The following is a 22,772-nucleotide window of genomic DNA, read 5'->3' on the forward strand; positions in this document are numbered from 1 at the left end:
CCGGACCGGTCTAAGTCTCGGTCCGGTCCGGTCCGGACCGAAACGGTCGGTCCGGTCGGTCCGTTCGGTCCGACCGGACCGTTAATCACCCCTATCCAAAATGTATTCAATTGATTTTTTTTTAATGATTAATTTTTTATTTTATTTTATGTAATAAATCATTTATCATATATTAATAAATAGGAATAATTTAATATTTCTGGATATTACTGTATTAGTGTATTACACAGCGTTAAACAGAAACTCTTTGGTTGAGCACAAGACGGCCAGAGCTAAATGGAGAAGACAGAGAAGGTGGCCGAAGCCGCCGAAATAGTCCCAGAAATCGAGGAAGCGGGTTCGGATCCGGACGGTTCTCCTCAACCTACGGACCAGAGCCGGAGCACGAAAACCGTGAAGACCAAGGTTCCAGAGGTGGAGATCCGTCTGTTCAGGCAGGGTAAGGGTCCGATCGACGTGTTCAAGTCTAGCCTGGGCGGCTGGGACCAGGACCAGCTCGAGGTCCGAGATATCCTTGACAAATACGGGTTCAAGTCAATCTTTGCATTCAAGCCCGGGTCGGGGCGCGGCCTTGCGATCCGGTTCAACTCGAGGAACGGACGGTCTGTGTTGACTTACAGAGACGGATCGGTGATTTACGTCGATGGGGAGCCCAAGGTACTTCTATCGTAGATTTTGTTGTCCATTTTGGATAAATTGATTTTTTTTTCTTCTCCTTAAATTTTCTGCATATTGTCGATAAAATTATCTGTTTGATTGCTGAGAAAACTAGGAAACATGATTCATAGAGAAAGGAAATAATAGATAACTTGGGGGGAATTCTGTTCCGTTGTTGAGAAAGTGTAAGAAAATAAAAGATATATTGAATCATAATCTGTTGGTTCGATTAAAAGCAATTTAAAACCAGTCGATTGTATCCAATGCATATATTTCTTCCCCCTGTTCACGTTTGGTGTCATTGGTGAAAGGGTTCTCCCCAACCAAGAAACCTTATATCTTCTAGTAAGATATGATTTCAACTTTATCTCTGGGTTTAATCACATGATTAAGCCGAAAAATAGGACCATAGAGGCAATGGTTGTGACGTCCTTTGGACTCCCTCATTGTTTTTCAATATCCAAAGAACGGAATTTCAGCAAAAGGAATTGGCTTTTTCCGTAAACATCATATTCACCTAATTTCTTCTGTTTGGATTGTAATGCAGTTTCATGGATTAGATAATGCCAGATAAAATCTCTTTTCCACTTTTTCAACTTCTGCTTGACTCTAGCAACTTCCTTCTTAGGTTAGGTTCTTGAGTGAGAGGCGTGCTTTCAACCAAAGTGCTGAGTTGATGTCACTTGATCATCTTTCAAATAAAAGCTTCTCAAAACTCATTTGAGAATGGTATTTGAACCCAATAGCATCTCCTTCCCAATTAAATGTAGCTCAGTAGTGGTTCAATCTCTGCAAGTACAAGTCCCTTTATCTCTCAAAGAGGAAAATGTGACTTATTTACCTTTAACGGATTGAGATTTTGCAACAGCTAGAGGTGGAGAGAGTAGCATTTTGTAAAGGCAAAGTCTTGTATATTCCCTTCCTGCCCAAATGCTTCCTAACCATTAGGATGATGATTCAGTCAATTTAGATGTTCCAAGGGGCATCCTAGAGACCACCTCTCATGCATAGACCAATAAATTAGCATGACCATCAACACCCGATTGAATGCTCCTTGGCATAATTGTCATGACCGAATGCCCTTAAGGACTTTACATTGAAGACCTCATCCGGGGATCATTTGGAGAAAAAAAAAATTGCTAAATCCCACACTGCCCTGAAAATGATAGATAGGATTTGCAGATGTGATTTTCCATTATTTCTTTCGGTTTCTTTTCTGCCTTATTCGCGCAACAGCAGTGCTTTGTGCTTAAGCAACTGATTTCTCTTGGCAGGGAAAAGCATCATGGACATAAATAGTAAGAAGTTGTGCTAATCTTAGTCGTACCTTTCTTTTTCTTCTCCATATGTGGGCATTGCAGAAAGCCGTTTTCAGCATCTGATTATGACTGTATTGTATTTGTAATCTCTAATTGCAGGACTCCTTGATGAAACCAGTAACCAAGATCTTGGTGGGCGTTGCAGTAATAACCATTTTAATAACATTGGTTTTGAAGGAAACTCCAGTGTGGGTCGAGAAATTTAACATTTTTGGTGGGAGCTTTCCTCCATGGATCCTGGCTTGTGTGGTTATTGTTTTCACACGGACGAGGAAGAGAACAAAGGACTTCTTGAAGAAAACGTTTGGTTGGTGAACAAGATTTTTCCCCCTTTTCTTAGAGCTCATCAAATCTTACTTATTTCTGAACCAAGGTTTTCTCATAATCATCCATATGTTTACTACATTTGACAGTAAAAAATGTTTGGGATTTGTTTGTAGATGATTTTGGTTTTTCCCATGTCTGAGTTGGCTGAGATCCACCTCAATTATCATAAAACTAGTGCTTGACGAAGCTGTGACTGGAATGATTACGTGTCATATTTACTATTTTGAAATGTAAATGGAATTCCATTAATTTTAATGAGTGGATTTAAATCATGCAGATGCATCCTATGTCTAGGAAATCATTTTGCTAGTTCATATTCCAGAGTGCCATCTGCCATGGACTCCGAACACCATGTTAATTTTTCAGAACGAATTTAGTAGATCTTTTTAGGAGGCCCAAATTCCAATTACGACCGATCAAAGTTACAAATTTCGTTCTAAAATATGATTCAGTTTTGGAGTTCTCTAAGGTTGTGATGTGGCATGGCTTTCGTGAGATCAGATTTTAGTTCGTAGAGGATCGAAAGGGTTTTTGTCATTTTGATGCCTTACCAATTATCTTGGAAAAGAGACAGTGCAATGTTTTGATACGACATGTCGGGCTTCATCAACTTTCTATCATGTGATAATTAATCTCTCTCAAACTTTTCATGGATAGTTGGAAGTCTTTTTAAGAGGCTTCTCGTTTGTACAATTTCAGCAAAAAACTCAAGGGTTGGCCGAAGTGGTGAAGGTCCTTAGTCTTGAGGTATTACTTCAAGATTTAAGGTTCAACACTTCATGAGTGCAAACAATTTTTTGGAACCATACCCCCTAATGAAAAACCAACGATTTAACTAATTTTGTGTAGCAAAATTCTTGAGGGTGTGGTGCACGAGACCGGAGTTTACTTTGCAAATGTGGATTTAAAGGACCCTGCCTTGGAGAGGTCCCTGACATAAAATAAAATTAAAAAAAGAAAAAGAAAAAAACAATTGCAGCAAAATATTTATAAATCTGCATATTGATATACTAAATATATGACCTTAGTATATGACTGAGGTGGAGTTTCCCATACCAATTAATATAAAAATATTATTTTTGAGTATTTTTATAAAAGTAATGCCAAGTACAAGCTTAAAGTGTCAAACTTTGCGTAGACTAACCTTTTGTAAAAAGTCCCACTAAAAAAGTTTTTTTTTTTACATTTTTTTTAATAATAAGGTCCATTTTTTTATAAAAAGACTACACGCGACTTGTTTTATTTGAAACTTGAACAAATCAATATTATGTACCTGTAAATAACAAAACTAATGCAATTCATATATGGAGGATTCTTTCCGAATGGCAAAGGCCAACTTGCCAAGTTATACGCATCATAACTCCAGCAGTTGAGAGATTGAAGAGTGTACTTTTGTAACGTTTTGTTGAGGGGTTTACGTCGAGATATGGCAATAGATTTGACTTGCCCAAGTCGAATATTAGGATTGAAGACCCGCATAACATTGCTACTAAATACACAACTTTTCCGATCGAAACCCACATTCAAGTTTAAGTCGTTTGGATAGAACCTGGCATTCTCTACTTTTACCACTACAAAACAGGCCAAGAGTTTTTCCACTCGTCAACAAACATCATAAGCCTATTCCCAAGTGCACAAGTCGGTCTTAGTTTCATGTCAAAATTATTCAAAGCTAACTACATTTTTTCATCAGTAGAACAATGGCTAAGCTGGAAAGATGTGGGAACCATAGGAATTACATATGGAGTGTTCCTATGTAATAGAATGTTCTGTCGTTTCCTCATCAGAGATGTATATCAAAAGATTATTCACATGACTACATATGAACGTGCGAGTTAGGGTGAAAAATTGGCTAATATTAATGACAATGATTTAATAGCATGTGAATAAATTTACAAGCTTAAGAATGAAAGACTATTTATTGGAAAATTAAAGAAAAATTTTCATCTACAATCTACAAAAATAGGGAAAGGAATAAATAGAGGAAAAGAAAAAGTAATGGAAAGCGAATCAGCCAGTGCTACCAGACAAATCTCCAGAAAGTGCACTTCCATATGAAGCTGATCCTGTTTGTGAAGTGGTAACTCCTCGAGCTTTTGTAGTCGTACCTCCTCGAGATTTCTGGATCTGCCGCATCCTGAAAACATCTCTAGGTAGTGGCTGGCTTTGGACAGTGGCAGTTTCATCGTCCTCTTGTCCTTAAATGGTCACATGCGTACCATTAGTAAAATGCTTTGAATGTTTAGGAACTCGATTAATTGACATCATTCTCATAGTTATGAAATAGCATATGGTGGGCATGAGGCGGGAGTGAAATGTTTTGAGCATGAGCCTTGGCCCCAGGTTGGGACCTGATCACAAACAAAAAATCCAGGCTCAGACCCAGCCCCATCGACTGCCCTAGCAATTGAGGAACTTTTAGACTTATCCAACAATAAACTGGTATAACTCTACTCAATAGGTAGACTGAATGGGGAAACTTAAGGGAAAAACACACTTTGCTCCCTCCAATTACCAAATGTTTACATTTTGTGTAACAACTACCAAAACTGACACATTACATTCCCAAACTATCAAAAGGTTACAATGTGAACCCTATTTTAATATCCAACCATCAAGACTCTGCTACATCACCCATTTTCACCAATCTTAACGGGAAAAATTAGATGAAAGTGTTATTTGTCAATTTTTGGTGATTGGAGGGTGCAATGTACCAATTACGACAGTTCGGGGCACAAAATGTAAAACGTTTGGTAATTAAAGGTCAAAAGTGAATTTTCCCAAAACTTATACCCCAGATAAACAATTCTAGCATAAGGCGCCACGTCAGAACATTCTAGATAAATTTCTTTTAACCCACTGAAGTCAAAACTGTACACGTCTGAGATATCTTCAAGTAGTATAAATAAGCATTGAATTGATCAGTAACGTGTGCAACGAATATAAAGCAATATATGGGAGCATCTTAGTTAAATTTCTTCTAAAGAATCAAAATTGATCTCTAACATGCGAGGAATGCTTGTTAGAAGGGAGGTAATTAATGTGTACAATAGCATAGAATAACATAAAAGAGTCACAAAGAAGGGAGTTGCACGTACTGTCTAGGTCTTTCCTTTTCCCTGCTTGTCTGTCCCTAGTTGTTTTAAAAGATGCGGCACTTGGGATGGGATGGGACTTGCTGCCAGAGAGGACACTTGTAGTAGGGGCAGGACCACCTGACAATTGCACTGAGGAAGTGCCTAACTTGCCAGTCTGCCCTGCTGGTATATCACTCTGCAAGCAAATAGATAATACAACATCCACATCCGGTGTTGGGCCTGAAATTCTCAAAGAAAGCAAATTTCATCCAGCAGAAGTGCAAGTGATTCATAATCCTTCAGTACCATCAATTAAAATCAAGTAAATTCAGCTTAAGAAAGCAAATTTCATCCACCAGCAGTGCAAGTGATTCATAATCCTTCAGTACCATCAATTAAAATCAAGTAAATTCAGCTTGAAGAAACCCAAGTTTGTGCAAAAGGAGGATTTCAATGCAAATTAAATTAGAAGAATTGAAGAGGACTTCAATACAAAAGAGAGAGGGGGGGGGGGGGGGGGGGGGGGGGGGGGTTGTGGAGGGGGAGGATTGTGGTTTCTCCTGCATTAGAAGTTTATAACAAAGTTTGGAACATCCTTATGAACGGCCCTAATGATAACGTTACAACTTACAACCATAAACCCAAGAGTACTTTTCTACCCATTAATCAAATAGATTAGTAGTGGTTCATCTTGTTGATGCAAGAAACATGGCATCACATTAATATTGAATATAATGTTTCAGTGTGTGTATATATAGTAATATGCAAATTTTTTTATAAGTAAAATGAGATTTTATTAAACCAAGTAATTAATAGCCCAAGTACACATGGTAATAAGAAAATATATGATGTTTTTTATTCATTCATTTATTTACCTACTTTTACCGACATTGCGTTTCAAAAGTTTTGATCACATAATATGCTTCAATAATATAACAATTGCAAAACATGAAAATCTTTACATTTGATTTACCCTATATTTTTCTATGACGTCAATCTTTTCTTTTTTTATAAATATAAGAATGATGTCAATATTTTTTTATCAAAACTACATATAAATCCTGTCATCCCACTTCAAAAGATGTACTGGTCACTCCAAATTGAACAATGAAACACTCCTTTATAAGGTTGTAATAAAACTCAGTTGCCCAACACCCGTGAAATGGGTAAGGTCATTGAAGGCAACAAAAAAAATATAAAATATAAAAAATGGAAGTGTGATTTTAAACTACATAGACCTTGAGTTATTCCCAAAGAAGCATTTTATACTACATTAACCAGCTGAATGTTCAATGCGACCATTTGGAATTCCACAGTTTTTATTAATCAAGTAGTGTAATGTAGGAATTTTTGGACCAATTATAAGTCTGTCAGACTGTCAAAGCCATCGTAGACACGACACTTTTCCCACATTTTACGAGAAAAATAATAAATAACCATGTCAAGAGAATTTGATGCTGAACATTTGCGTAGCATAGCACATTGAATGAGGCATCAAAAGTGGTGTTGCACAATTCAAATACTGCTCTTCCAACAAGAAAAACAAAATGTATTTTCAACAAAATTATTGGACCTTTCCCTATATCTCAACAGAGATAGCCCATAGACAAAGCAGACAGGCAACAAAGGAAACTGCTCCATCATACCGACAGGCAGGACTACACGTTTCACTCTGGTTTGAGCAATCAAATTGGGTGTTCTCACAGAGAGTTCAAAGTTAGAACAGTAAGAAAATATATGAATTATCATCTTGGCATTGATAATAATTACATAAAACAGGAATCAAAGTTTGGAAGTTACCCTCAACAACAGGCAAGCTTGCTAGAAATGCTACCAATGCAGGTGGTGTTGCTTTCAGTATTTCATCAAATGCATTGGTCATCCCACCACCCACTATTGCAGCAACTGGATTTGATAAGTTGCTATATGCAGCAGGAACTCCAGATGATGTTGTGCTTGGAAGAGTCTCTATCCCTACAGTCAATAAGATCAGCCATCAAGTAGTAAATCCACATGATGCAATAATGTGAAATACTCACTGTAAAATCATTACCACAAAAAATGACCAGGTCAATCCTTTTCCCTTTTCCTTTTTTCTTTTTAAGTTAATATAGCACAAAGAGGGAAGAAAACAAAAGGCACATTACGAGGGATTCGTGTTTCCAAAGAAAACTTAGAAAATATCGTTCACCTTCGACTAATTATTTATCAATGAATTGTTTCCTTTTTCAGTTTCAGCAGTTTATCACCACTTAGGTGGCTGTGACAACATGCAATCTGCCATATTTAATCTAGAGATTTTGAAGATATCATTCCCCCATAGAAATAATTATCATCAAACATCCACACCCTTCCTCGTAATATTTTGGGAATACTTTGCGAAACCATGTACTTGAATTGGATTATTTTTCAATGGTTGGGTATATCTTTAATGCACAGGAAAAAAATTTTGTTTTGTACTAGAAAATAGTATCAGCTTTAATGTTTAAAAATGATTTGATTTGATGATTGCTTTGCTCACGAAATTATTCAAATTTATTAGTGGAGATTCAAGAAATTATATATCCTCTATAATGTGAGATGTCCTAATGCACTCCTTACTTGACCAATATATATTATATACTTCAAATTCTTACCCAGTTATTTATTGATTTCAGACAAATTATCAGGATAGTATACTCTAGCCTCATAAATAAGAGCGATAAACAAAAGGTACAGTTTCAATTATTTTTATTTTGCTTATAAAAAAACAAAAGGTACAGTGCTTTATTGGCAGTTGGGCATCATACTGTAGTGTTCAATTTTATGATTGTAGGGTAAAGTGCCAGTGCCGCATTAAAAAAATTAAGAAAAATAAAGCTAAATCTTTAATCAAGAAAAAGAATCACATACCAGATTTTTGTCTTGGGTCATAAATCACCATCTTAGAAACATCAGGATTAACAACCTTTGCAGACACAGTTGAATTGCTTATCAGGCCCGTATAATCTTTATCTGCAAGAATGGTGCGGTGAACCAAGTGATGACAATAAAATAAGTTATAAGAATAAAATGATATCAGTACCTACAGACCCAGGTCCATTAGGCAGAGCCAACTTCTCAACCTTCTTATTCATATTTTTGGCAAGCCACTGAAAAGAGGGGGAAAAAACAGGTCTTGGAATTATCTGTAGATAAAAGACATTAACAAAAAATGATTGCAGAAACTCTACACAGTTAGAATACATTGTTCTCTGTTATTGTGTCCCCTTATAATTGTGGTGGAGAGCTATGCTTCATAAACGAGCACATGCATCTGGTCTGGGGCAACAATCAATAGGCCTCACATGTTTTTCTGATCAGTATGTCTCACATATGTTAGACCCAGCTCTATGGAAAAAATGACTTTAAAGTGTAAAGTATAAAATATTTTTCCCTTGCCCCATAAAACAGAAAGTGTAAATGCTAAATTGGGAGCTCCCAATTTATGTAATTCAGCCTTTCTTCTTTTTACCCCACATATTTTACATATATTCATTCCCAAGGAAACCACTTCCACATAAATTACGTTATAATAAATGCAAAGTTACGGACCCAAAGTTTTTTTTCTTCTTTAGTCAGACCCAAAGATCAAGGCTTTGCTAAGAAAAGTTCAAAAGGATCCTCAAACTTTTTCCAGAGCACATTTGAGTCTTCAAAATTGCAGGTTTATCAATCTCATAAAGCTTTCTCTTACATTATGTCAAGATCAGAAATAAACGACAAACATGTATCTGAATGATATTAGGTAAGGACGATTGGTAATAAACAATTTTCTTACTGCCAATAATCACAATCAAATGAACAACAAAACATTCTAATCCGATGTACCTCTTGCCGTGCCAAATGATCCAAATCTTTAGAAGAGCATGGCCAAAGATCCATGAAACTGTAACGTGAGACAACATCTTGCAACGATCCCACTAATGCTGATGCTCCTTCTTCCCCTGTTCTAGAAAGAGCTTCTTTCCTTCTTTGTTCAACCTAGATGACATTAACAAGTGGCAAAATTTTCAGTCAATGAGATTCTTCAGTGTTCTTCAGCAAGCAAGATATGTGCTTGCGCACTCCAGCAAGGAAAGGATAATATAGGCACTACTTCTAAGATATAATAACAATAACATATTGCATGAGGTTCTTTACAACCAGAATAATTTAATCTTGACCAGGGCACTCCAGTGCCTTCGGCAATATAACTTTTCAAAGCATTAAAATCACATACAAAGAACCAACTCAAAAATTATTTAAATAAGTTTGCATACAACAAATAAATTCAAGCATAAAAGCAATAGTTGCAATTACGGTGATAGCTTTGAAGTTGTTTCGACTATGGCAATATGGCACAAGGGCCTCCAATAAAGCATACAAGTGCAATTGAAAACAACTTGAGAATTAAGCACAAATAACGCTTACATGATGCCAAAGTTTCCAATATTATAAATAATAAAATAAATTTAAAATCTCTGAAGACATTCCATCTCAGTTGAAAACACAAGCAAAGAGAGACTTTTAATTGCTTTTTGGTTTTAAGTCAAAGCTCTTATTGGTACTTTCGATATAAAGGTATCTTTTCGTATTTGTGGCTGTAGGAGATATTATTGCATGATAATTAACGAAACTTATGAAATCAATGTTCCAGCAGAATATTCTTGCTGGAAGAATATACTTGCTAGAGGTGATCAAGAACAAAACAACAAAACCCAACCATTTGATCCATGCTAATTGCATAGCATCGCACCACACAGAAATGGAGACTAGACACCGTTCCCATTCATATGTTTAAGCAACATAAAATAAATATGAAGTGTCAGCTGAATAAGAGATGGTATAGCAGCTTCCGTGGTAACTAACCCGTGCAAAAGCATTTACTTTAAAAGTTCTAAAGGTTACACTGAAAAGGAATCTCGAATTATTTCATTAAATTAAAAAAAAAAAAAAAAAAAGATGGAGGATATATGTAAGCCGAAAAACTCTCATTCCAGATGATGACTCAGCTTCTTGTTCATAGTTCTACCTTCAACATGCTTGCCAGATCTCCGTAAGTTTGCTCAAATTGGGCAAATCGTTTCCAAACCTACAAAAAGAGGATACATGAGAATCATGTAGATTCTCCCAATAAAGCAATAATGGAAATTAGATATGAACAATAAGAGATGGTATAGGTTTAGAAATTATTATCATTCCTCTCTTAAAGAACTTAAACGTACTGGCCATAATCTGTACCTCTGTTAAAGGCCAATAATTTTTTTTTTGATAAGTAATAAGTTATTTCATTAATAAAAGTAGGCATAGCCCAAGTACACTAGAAGTATACATGTGATTACACCTATTTAAGCACTAGGAACAGTTACAAGGAAATCATGGAAGCTGCGACCATTCCAATCAATAGCAATGGCCCACAAAAACAAAGTCTTCCAGAAAAAATTCCTAAACTCTTCCAAGGAACGTTCATGGTCCTCAAAGAGTCTCTCGTTTCTTTCATTCCAAATACACCAGAAAATACATATAGGAACCATCTTCCACACGGCTGCAATCTGTAGTGTCCCTGTGATCCCTCTCCAGCTTGCTAACAAATCAACCACCCTACCCGGCATCACCCATGCTATACCCATTCTACTAAGAAAATAAGTCCAAATATCTTGGGCAAACTCACAATGTAAAAGGCCAATAATAAATTTGCTTTAGTTAAGTGATAAATACAAGAAATAAAATAAGATAATATAGGCATGGACATGAGTGTGTGGGTCTACCTCAACAGATTCCTCTGGTGGGAGCGAACTCAGTGCCCGCTCGAATAAGGCCCGGATATTTCTATCATCATTCAAGCGTGTCAAAAAATCTGCATATCTGTGACATTTAGGAAATTAATAACTTATATTTAGAAGCTATATTATGAATAGGAAAATGATACTTGAACTAACAAAGTGACCCGAATTGTGACTGAATGATTTTTTCTTTTATTTTTTTTAATTTTCTATGAATAAAAAATGATTTTTATAACTGATTTTTTATTAAAAGAATTCAAAAAGTGAAAAGAAAATTGAAAAAAAAAAAATCAATTCGGTCACAATTTTGGTACAGAATGTTAGTCTGAGTATCAGTATCCTTATCCTTATGAATAAGCTAACATGATCTCTACATTATGAATAAGACCAGATGAGCTCACTAAGTGCTGGTAGAATATATCATGGGCACATCACCACAGCACCGTAACATGAATAATTTCTGCTTTAAGAGATATATGAACTCACTCAAGAATGTATAAAGGCTCATGCATAAACCTTTTCAATCCCGCTTCGAAAACATTATGTGCAATCTGCATGGTGTGGAAAATAGAACAATGACTTGTCTGTGTTTAGCCTTTATAAAACATACCTAACAAACCATCAGAAAGTAGAGAATCAACTTTAATTAGTTGCTGAACTCCTCATACTTGGAGAATGTTTAGGTCAGAAACAAATATAGGTGCATCCCAGAAAGGGGGGACAAAGGGCAGAGGAAAGCAATTAATGGCAATAATCATCTAAAAAACCAATAATCTTGTTGGTTTTGTAGAATCTATAACCATGTCACCAATATAAAGTACCATTTTAAAGTTGGAAGAGAAGCCCAAACATGAAAATTTAAATTAAAAAGAAAAGGAGGACCTCTCGATCCTTGTCAAGACAAAAGGCCATCATTGCATAAGCAACATAAACGTGGTATGTGCAATTTGGGGATTTCCGAGCATCTAAAAAGTACTTGCGAGCTGCTTCAACACCCTCAGTCCTTCTTAGAAAGCGAATAAACTGCAGCATGAGACAGAAATAACATCACTGTGAGAAACATTTATGGACTAGCTGTGGAATATGCATTTTATCAAATCTATTTTCAATCAAACAAAACATTTGGAAAAAAATTAAACTTGATGTCCATCACATTAATAGAATATCCCAACCAACTAAGAAATGAAGAAAGTGAAGTTGTATTCTGCAAGGCCAGTTCCAAGAGAAATTCTTTATCATCCCTTCTTACCTATTGGCTTGAGGAGTCCCATGTGTTAACCTAGATTGTATAACGTTTTCCCCCTTGACTTTCTAACTTATTTCACTTCATGCTAAGTCATACAGCTTTTCTTTTCAAAAATAACATCTTCCTCTACCTTTCCTTTGGGCATTCACTTTATCATAATTTCATTATCTACAAACAAATTGCTATTTGGTTTGATTTCAACTAAAAAATCATATGTACAGAAGGATTGGCTTTGAACTGACCCTAATGTGCAGCACAAGAGCATGAAGCTTCTCACTTCTCTTGTACCAGCACGCAGACTCACCACATGATTTTCAGAACCAAAGATCATGAGACTCAAAAAGATTCTTTTTAGTATTGACCTACCTCATAGAGACCTAGAGAAACATCTCCCTCTCTCAAGACCAGTGTCAACCATGCTACTTACTCTAAAGCGAAAAGTACACTAAACAATTCAAAGTCACTTACTTGAATATGTGCAAGCGTCGTTGTGTTAACATCATCCCCTAAAAGGCTCTCATATATTTTCTTTGCAGGCTGCAATAAAGCAGAGTGAAGTTCAAAGACCAAGAACTGGGGAATTGAGCAAGTGGAAAATATGCCAGACACTGTACCTGAATTGCTCCACGAGATTCCTCCAGCTCTGCATATGCATACCTTAGCATTTCTGAGTCTGTTAGGCAAAAAAAAAAAAAAAAACAAATGAAAAAAATAATAATAATATGGGTAAAAGGTAAGCATGCATACCCAGGTCATGTGAAATACAAGGTATACCAGAAAAAAAGCATAGATAAAACTGAAATTTATATCAGAATAACAGAGCCCTATATGCCAAGAATCAAGCTATATACAAAGAGTTAAGAAGAGAACTGAGCATTATTGAAGAATAAAAAAGAACCTAATTGAGTAAAAGACACAAAACAATAAGTGAATTTACCAGGAAGAGCCTTCAAAGCTCGCTGAAATACTTTGACTGCAGTATCTACTGAACCACTTTTTGCATGCCATGTCGCATAGTCATACCAGATATCAGGATAATGGTACAGATACATCAGACACTGAATAACATCACAATGTAATGAGTATACTAAAACTGAAGCAAAGGGCAATCTTGTTTATGAAAATGGAGAAACATTTTGATTTGTAGCAAGAGTGAGATTGCAAACATCTGATTAGGATCAAACAAAACCAATTATTTTTATTTTTTAGATAAGTAAAACCAATCATTTTTATAGAAGGAAAAGCATAACTCAAACTTTTTTTTTTTTTTTTATAGGTCATAACTCAAACTTTCCTTTTCAATCTCAGAAAAACCAAGAGAAAGTAATGTAACCAAACACTGTATCCTTTTAAGTATTTTATATAATCAAGCAGATTAACTAGTTTTAGAGAATTTAGACAAGTGTGCAACATATTAGTTGCAACTTATTTTTTTTCTTGGTTTATATATTGCACAAGTCATGCTTGGCCTTTATGTTATAAAAGAAAGAAAAAATGAAGCTTCAATTCATATATGATGGAGAACAAACATACACCACAGCTATATTTTCTAATACCTGTTCATATGTGAATATAATTCGCTTGTTGGAGGATGCACTGTCTATCCTCTGTGGGTTTCCCCTGGAATTCAAAGTGTAATTAGATCAAATATATAACTTCAGTGAAGTTCCCAATTAAATCAACATCCATAAAGCAAACAAATATGCATGCCAGAGCTACCAAAAGATTTAAGGCTTGTTTGGGAAGTGAGATGATCTCATCTCATCTCAAAACTTCTCATAATTTCCTTCTCAAACATCACTCAAACACAGACACCTTTCAATTTCAAATCCAACTTTTTCATCTAATCATTACAACTTTCCCAAACTTTTACTTATAAAAAAAAAAAAAAAATTCTCCAACTTCCAAACAAAACACAAAAAACAATACAAATTCTTCAAATTTCAAAAGAAAAATTATATTAAAAAATTATATTCTATTTTAAATTTATAATATTTTTATTCAACTTTTGCTCTCTCCTTTCCCAAAACCCAATAAAACATCTTAACTCACACCATTTCACCACTATTCACAAAATTATCATCTAATCTTATCTCATTACCCAAACATACCCTTAGTTCTACAATAAGAATTACATCAATCCCTTTCAACTATTTAAAGATCTTATTCAAAAACTTGAAGATCTGGGGCACAACACCCAATGGATTTCCATTCAAAAAAAATGTATTTATACAAGAATTATACATACGTTCACTATAATTTATCTGCCAAAGTTTGATTCTTCTCTATTGTTCATCAATATTCTAGCATAATATTCCGCAGCATAAAAATGGTTACATGTATATAAAAACTTTCCTAATCCAAAAGACATTTTAAAACTTTTCTGCATTTGATAACTTTGTCACACGGTACATAATACTTTAAACCATTAAGCTCTCAAACGGCACTTCCTTCCCCCATTACAATAGGTTGGAGGGTGAGTTTATGGACTCAAAACTCATTGTGAGCATGTCTAACCTTTAACAAGAAGAGCAAATAAAACTTCCATTATTTAAAATTATCCGCAGTAGCCGAATGGTGTGTGTGTCTATATATATATATATATATATATTGATAAGTAAGCAAGAAGAAATGAATGGTACATATTTCTGAAAGATCTTATACTACCAAAATTTGAACCCTCCTACCGCTTAAACCAAAGATCAAGTGAAATAGACCTTTCAATACAATGTTGAGAAGAATAAGAGAATAGTTCCAAACACAATAACATGAAATCACATCTGAGACGAATATAAATGCATGAGCAAAGGGTCAGGGTTGCCCTGCTTCTTACTTCTCAAAAGCTAACAACCGTTTCCATCCCATCCATTGCACTTCTTCCTGTGAGAACACCACAAATTACTAAGTTTTTGGGTAAATAAAGATACCAGAATTTTATAAAAAAGAGTATTAGGGGTACAACCCAAGTACACAAGAAGTATATAAAAGATAACGCCTAGTTAAGGTGAGACAGGAGAACAAGAATTCAGATAAGGAAAAATCTTCTTACAAGCGAGTTCGCACACCAAATCACGCACCGATGCTAACATGTAAGGCATTCGTTTAATGAAACGGTGCGAATTGAGACGGAAATTATTTTCATGAGATAGAAAATCTTCTTCTTCTCTCAAAATTTTCCTTATTTATTTTTCTTTTCAATAAAAAAAAAAATCATGTCAGAGTCGGTACGCGGTTTGGTGCGCCAAACTGCTTGTACCTAGCAAGGCTCGATAAGAAAATATACAAAGGATGAAAAGCGAGTAATGTTGTGGTCAGTTGTCCAATGTAACACCTTATGTTTTCAGTTTTATAGTTATGGAAAATTTGGTAATTTTTCAATTACTGATTTCCATAACTATATAGAAAAAATAAGGTTTTCGGTCAAAAAGCTTATAACCTAAAAATGAAATGCAAATATTGCAATTGATTTCATTTCCATTCAAACAACACTATATCAAAAGTATATTTATCCCATTTTTTGGAACTCAAAGTTAAAAGTATGATATTGTTTCCACATAAGCAATTTATACAGGCAAGTTGACCAGGTCTTAAAACTACAAATCACAAAACCATCTTGCCCTCGAATATCAAGGCCAGTCATTGCAGCATGTTTGCTTAGACAACCAACTTTTTTGCACAAACCAGCCAAAATCACATGCTAGGAAGCTATGTTAGAGAAAATAACACTTTAGTAACAAGTTGCTTGCTTGCTTCTCAAAATCAATGTTCAGACATGCACCTTTATTGCTTGTTTGACTAACAGAAACCAACCACTACAAAAACTATCTTTGGTTCAGTAGTTACAAAATGCAGCACTAGAAGCAGATATTTGCCTTGTAAGAGCCAGATGGTGGTACAGCCAGCATATTCCAATCAATTTCATCAACATATTTCTTCCGCTCCCTGTAGACAGCCCTTGCACTGTTAAACTTGGGCTGATATTCTGATAACAGTCCTTTTGCCTGTGCATATTACCATGTCAGAAGGTGCCAGTTTCTAGAAAAATACTGCCTTCTAAACTAAATAGTACGCATGTGCACAACATATTAATAACTACATGTACATGTAATACCAACTACTTCAGATTACACTTTCAATCCAGAATGAAATGGTTACCAGTTGGCGGCTAACAGAGTTTTCAAAGTTCTCGTAGTCCCTCCAAAGTTGTTCAATGTGATGAGTAGGAGTAACAATAGCTTTTTGGTACACTTTCCTGACAGCAGTCATTCTTTGTGACTCTTCCTGAGTGCTTAGAGCCTGCATGATCATCTCACTTTTAACATGCAAAATGACAACAAAAAAACAAAACGCAAATAGCATTACCGTTCATTCTATTCAACCCAGTGAACTCATAAAATGTAAAAGATAATGGTGAGTTCCACATACCGGCAACGACTTTAAGAAGGTGATGTACTCCATCCAAATAGGCCCAGATGCTATGTCTGCTCCTGGAAACAGATTCAACGAATATAAGCACAATCAGATCATTCTTAATCAGTAACACAAACACAATCCAGCCTTTCCAGAAGACGAATCCATCTTAATTATATACATCTAATTGTACACAAAGTTTACCCATATTTTTTTATTTATGGCTGTCTAAGAAGTAACTAGCATGGTCAATACTTGCTACCTTCTCGAGAGATGTAGAAAGCTTATTTTCTTGTATTTATTACTCAATAGCAGATTTTCTCTCTTTCCTATCCTTTTTTTTTCTTTCTATAGTGGAGCTGGTTGCATTTAATGCCAGATCACAGCCTCAAATAAGCAGATTAGAAATTCCACCAATAGCTTGTCAACTTCCTCTCTCTCATATCCCTTCAGCTCTGATTTAAAGAATGAAAAAATAACAAGTAGGACAACCATTCCCATCAAAAAAAGAGAAAAAAAAATCAAATCATTGAATTCTCAGTCCTCAAAGCAAACCAGCTTCCAAAATTATCTTGAGTGGAAAGTAATCGATATAAAGTTGAGATTACCCGTGTACTTTAATCATGAACCTGCAGATTTCAAAGCTTTTTTTTTTTTTTTTTATGATGGGGGAACCACCCCACGGCAAAGCCCTTAGGACTCACCCTAAACCCACCCCCAGGGAGACTAGCACAGCAACCCACCACCATGGCCTCCCACTTAAATCGTAGTTTGATCCCAGGGGGAATTGAACATGTGACATGGGGCTCATGCACACAAGTTCTCCCTTAACAACATCAACATAATACCTTCTCAAATATTTTTAATCTCAAATGGGTTTATGGAACTATAATTACATTCTTACCTGTATTTTGCACAGCCAGATACCAACAGTCTAAGGCAAGTTTCTAAGTGAAACACTTGTGTCTATACTTTTGGAAACTTGGAACTCTATTGGGAAAAGAACTTGTTCCAAATTTGAAATAACAATAGCTGTACGAATGTGAAGCTATTACAGGGGGAAAAATCCTGAAAGACTTAAGAGAGAGCACACACCAACATAGTTGAGCATAAAATCAAAAGCTTTTCTAGTCTCTTCTTGACCCTCTAACCCCTTGGACTCATTGGCCATTTTAATGAAACGAATGTAGCACCGCCTACAAAACCAATAAGCAACACAATTAAACAAAAGTAAGAATAATATTGCCTGAATAAGAGACGGCCTTCCTGAATAAGAAATAATAAAATATAATGGGCTAAGAAGAGAGGTAAACTTCATCAATAAAGTTTATCTCTTACTTATCAAAAAAAAAAAAAGAAGAGAGGTAAACCATATAAAGCAGGTCACAAGCTTCAATCAAAAGAATAATGAAGGGCAAAAGATCATTATCTTATTGAAACGGGACTAGATCATTTTCTAGATTAAATAGATATATAGGATTAGCCCTCTTAAACTCGAGCAGTCAAATAGTATTCTTCAAAAATAAGACAAGAAAATAATTGGATCCTTTATGCTTAGATAAAGCCATGTTGTATATTGAGCATAAATATTCGTTCATTTGACGAAGCTGCCTTCGCAAGGTTTACATTTAAAGGATAAGGTGAGTCTACGAACTATTCTAACTTTGGACAGAATGAATTGATGTCACCCATATAAAAGCGTACGGCATTCGACCAGATTAACCGCCATCATTGTCATGCCTGAAGATGTAGATCCAGGCAGCACATCAATTTGATGTCCTTTTGAACAATATTATAAAATCATTGCTTTACTCATTGAGACTTCATCCTGTCTTTTACAGATATATCCTCTTCTAGCTTGATCTATTTATCTTCTTATATACCTCTCAATATTAAAATGAATGTAAAAAAGCATGATTGACAAGGGAAACCCAGGGTTGAATTGACTTGTGGAAGTAAAGACCAAAGTAGGAAAAAAAATTGTATAGAATTGAATACTTAGAATTGCGTACGCTTAAAATTCCAGCATCAAATACTCCCCACTTCACCGTTTCACTATGTGTAGAATCTAATGCACATAATGGACTTTGCTTTGTGTTTTCTTTTTTATTAGTATAGGAGGGAAAAGCGAGTACAAGTTCATCGTGTGCATCATACTTTCCAAGACACTATAAGCTGCTCTTCAGTTACAAGACACTTTAAAACAATGATGAAGCAATATTGCAATTCAACAGCATTTTGGAGTTCCCAACTTGCAGCAGATATTGATAAACAGAGCAGCAACCACTCAAGGTTGGGAAATTTGGGTGGTGGCCAGCACATGATTTCTAAAACTAAGAGTATAATAGTTTCAACTCTATATCAATATTTTATAAGTAATAATAACTTCATTAAAAAGCGCAAAGGCACAATCTAAGTACACATATACAAGAAAGACACCTATCAATTTCAACTCAATGTCAATGCAAGTACGATTCATCAACCAGTGCCATATAAATGTAGAACATTTTTTTGAGAAGTATATGAATGTAAAACATGAAACATACCAAAGAGGTATTTGAAGACAGTTTAGTAAGCAACGGCTAAATATCTGTTTGGTAGCATCATCATTATTTACAGCCATGTGTGCCTCAACATACTGCTTCCAATATTTTGCCTGAAGAAAAAGGGGAGACAACTTTAGCAGTCTTTTTTTATCAGTAAATAAGAATTTTATTGAAAATATGAGAACCCAAGTACGACAACTTTAGCAGTCTATACCACCAAACTTCTCAAAAATGAAATAAATACCATTTCCAACGTATTGGTAAAACTTTAGACCGATAAAGTTAGTTGATCAGGCTGCGTGCCTTGATGCACAAGATTCAAAAAATCATAGAACTGGCATTTAATTGACAAATATATTACAGCATGTGAATTACTAGATGCGTTGTCCACGATAACCAATAATTAGGCTTCAAGGGCATCATGCAGTAATGTCATTTAAATAAGTAAAACTTGAAAATGACTTTGGATGAAGTAGCCATCGACTTGCACAAGAAAATGTTCTGTAACTTATTTCTCCAAATTAATACCAGCAAGTTTAATCATGTTGGTCATGGGACTGAAGTTCCTCTAAGTCGAGAGTAAGACTCAATTTCATGCTGCCTAGAATGGCGGCATCATTATCATATGAAGTGAAAAGCAATAAGCAAATTTCAACAAGTGAGATCACTCTACTAAGAATTCATAACAAGGAAACCAAAAGGGAAATGCAATCCCTTGACAAAGCCCTTGAGAAGAGGTGATAATAATTACACAAATGAAGATAGTTAGGAACTCACGGCTGTTGGAAAAAGTGTAAGCAGTTGCTCGTATATCGGTGCAGCCTCTGTAATGGGCAAATGCTAGAGAGGGAGACGCGTACAATATGTAAATTGAAATGGAAATAGCATTCAGCACCAGAAAAAAGAAGTGAAATTAACAAAATATTTTTGCTGAATATAAAAGTAACCGAATTGAAAGTATCAGAATGACACCTGCGCCTCATTGGCTAGAACTTCTGCGGCTTCGACATTGTATTTATCATCCATGGCTTTACTGTCGCCCATTGTTTTATCCTGGAATTCCAAATTTAAATTAATTACATAGATTTTCTAGGTGAAAAGAAAGAAAAAACAAAACAAACAAACAAACAGCAAAAATTCAAACTTGAAGGAAGAAAAAAGGGCACCACGGTGGAAGACATAGATTTGAGCGGTGTCGACCAATGGAGGCAGCGTTAGGAGCGCCAGTAAGATTCAGAGACACTGTTAGGAGGAGGATTCCTAGGATACTAAGGACAAAGTACATCCATGCTGATATGAATATGAAGGAAGTACACCTACAGGCCGGATTTCAAACGTAGAGATGGTATTAGGTATGCTTACGGTGTCGAATCTCGACTGCTGAATTTGGGGAAGGAGAGACTGTCGAGACTCTGGTTAGTGTTAACTGTGTAATAAGCTGCCGTGGACGTTAAATTTGGAAGCTTTGGGTTAGTGTTAATTATTAATGGTTTTTTAATCCCAAGGATAGCATAAAAGGAAAATTATATTTATATTTCGGTATATAAAACACAATCTTTACTAGAAGTGTAATTTTTTTTTTTTTTTTTTTAAATAAACCTATATATTGTATTCATGAATCACTTGAATTACAAATTTTATCAAATTCTACCAGTTTCCTAATCTCTTGAGGATACTCCTCCATCCACACTAAGGCTTTGTTTGGCAAGTGAGAGTACTTTAGGTACTTTCACTACTATTCTTTATTTTATTATTACTTTTTACTTACTTTTCTACTATTCATTACTTTTCACCTACTTTTTACAACTATTCAATATTTTATTATTACTTTTTCATTATTTTTTCACTACTATTCATAAACATTCTCAACACTTCTCACTACCCAAATGTACCCTAAGTCTTCCATTATATGTAAAGCACTTTTAGCAAGACTATATGCAACACTATTACAAGCTCTACTCACATGCAAGACTACCCAATGCATTTTGTTTCTCAATATGTTCTTCAATCCATCTACTAGCTGCCCATTCTATTTCCACGATACTAGAAGTGTAATTGATCCGATCTGGGAGGTCATGGATCGAAAATTTTAGTTAGAATTGTCTGAGCAGATCAATTACTCCTATTAGATCAGATTAGACTGTTAGCTATCGGTTCAATCAGCACAATCCAATCAATAAACATTTTGTTTCTCTTTTTTTATTTAAATTGAAATTAAATGATTTATTTAACATGAATTATGTAACTAACTAATTAATATAATATTTAATTATAATTATATTTATGATGTTAATGGTTACTAACTTAGTACTTTATTATTAATAATGACCTATATCAAAATTCTTATATTTGGCTAATGAATATTAACTAATTTTATTATCTATAGATTATTCATGCTTATTTACAACTTATATATCCTAAAAAAATTATTTAATTACTTTAACTAAGTGTAAATCGTAGAGTATGTATCTATATATAATACTAGGGGTGTAATTGATCCGATTTTGTCCAATTTTAAATATATTTTAGAACTGAACAGGTATATATCGGTTTTGATATTTGAATAACGATACCGCACATATTACACCTCTAAACTGAAACTTCGATTTTATTGGTTCCGGTTCAGTTCGTTTTTTTCGATATATTATATAGTATATATAATACATTATATTATAGTATATAATAATATAGGGATAATATATTATAGTATATTATAATTGCATTATACACTATAGTGATATATTATAATACTAGGTCGAAACAACATGCAAACCACGTTTGCCTAGTTCTATAAAATAATTATTTAAAAAAAATAGTATATATTTCATAAAAAAAAAATTGATTTCAATCAATAATTTAAAACATATGGGAAAAAATGTGAAATCTAACAAATATTTAAGAGTAATGACAATTAAGTAGAATATAATAATTACATGTTTGCATAGATTAGAATATAAAAATATTAGTTTAAAATATAATATAGTCCAACACATATTTATAACATCGATAAATTTAGTAAAGTTGCGTACAATAAGTTTAATACAAGCCCAACAAAGACATTAATTCAAAATATAACATAGTCCAACATATATTTATAACATCGATATTTCTAGCAACAAACCCAACAAAAACAACAGTTCAAAATATGAGTCATTTGATGTTTTTACCATGATCCATCATTTTGTGTCATCTTGTACTACATCAATAGAGACGACATTAAAATTCTTGTATTGTTGTTGGTTTAGTCGACTAGGGTCTACTAAAAGTTTAATCATCCACTCTTTATATGAAACTTGTACTACAATATTTTCTTTACATGGCAAATGTTCATGCAAATAAAATTTTTAATAGTCTTAAATCCTTTATCTATGATTTAATCTGTGCCTTTTTTTACAATGTTGATTTAT

The 22,772-nt window shown here is 34.7% G+C and overlaps 2 protein-coding genes across 6 annotated transcripts; one reads left to right on the forward strand and one right to left on the reverse strand.

Moving 5' to 3' along the window:
- Positions 1 to 203: 203 nt before the first annotated feature.
- Positions 204 to 2,585, forward strand: LOC109000390. Its single transcript, XM_018977242.2, has 2 exons — positions 204 to 657; positions 2,076 to 2,585. Exons 1-2 carry the CDS (start codon positions 277 to 279, stop codon positions 2,289 to 2,291), a joined length of 597 nt encoding a protein of 198 aa, XP_018832787.1. The 5' UTR covers positions 204 to 276; the 3' UTR covers positions 2,292 to 2,585.
- Positions 2,586 to 4,138: 1,553 nt separating this feature from the next.
- Positions 4,139 to 20,811, reverse strand: LOC109000391 (cleavage stimulation factor subunit 77). 5 transcript variants are annotated; one of them, XM_035685913.1, is made up of 23 exons: positions 20,535 to 20,811; positions 20,338 to 20,418; positions 20,143 to 20,205; positions 19,366 to 19,475; positions 17,915 to 18,015; positions 16,835 to 16,896; positions 16,565 to 16,705; positions 16,282 to 16,410; positions 15,243 to 15,289; positions 13,966 to 14,029; positions 13,347 to 13,467; positions 13,024 to 13,082; positions 12,878 to 12,946; positions 12,046 to 12,186; positions 11,650 to 11,714; positions 11,149 to 11,245; positions 10,413 to 10,472; positions 9,230 to 9,382; positions 8,445 to 8,547; positions 8,273 to 8,374; positions 7,181 to 7,354; positions 5,402 to 5,620; positions 4,139 to 4,501 (listed from the first exon to the last, which is right to left on the reverse strand). In XM_035685913.1, the coding sequence occupies exons 1-23, from the start codon at positions 20,544 to 20,546 to the stop codon at positions 4,314 to 4,316; spliced, it is 2,361 nt and encodes a 786-aa protein (XP_035541806.1). In that variant the 5' UTR covers positions 20,547 to 20,811; the 3' UTR covers positions 4,139 to 4,313. The 5 variants fall into 5 exon arrangements, with proteins under 5 accessions (XP_035541806.1, XP_018832792.1, XP_018832788.1 ...); XM_018977247.2 differs by having other exon boundaries at positions 8,273 to 8,368; positions 8,445 to 8,511; positions 20,532 to 20,811; XM_018977243.2 differs by having other exon boundaries at positions 8,445 to 8,511; positions 20,532 to 20,811.
- Between the last annotated feature and the right edge of the window lie 1,961 nt (positions 20,812 to 22,772).

This window comes from Juglans regia, chromosome 15 (genome assembly GCF_001411555.2).
Source record: "Juglans regia cultivar Chandler chromosome 15, Walnut 2.0, whole genome shotgun sequence".
Lineage (NCBI taxonomy): Eukaryota > Viridiplantae > Streptophyta > Magnoliopsida > Fagales > Juglandaceae > Juglans > Juglans regia.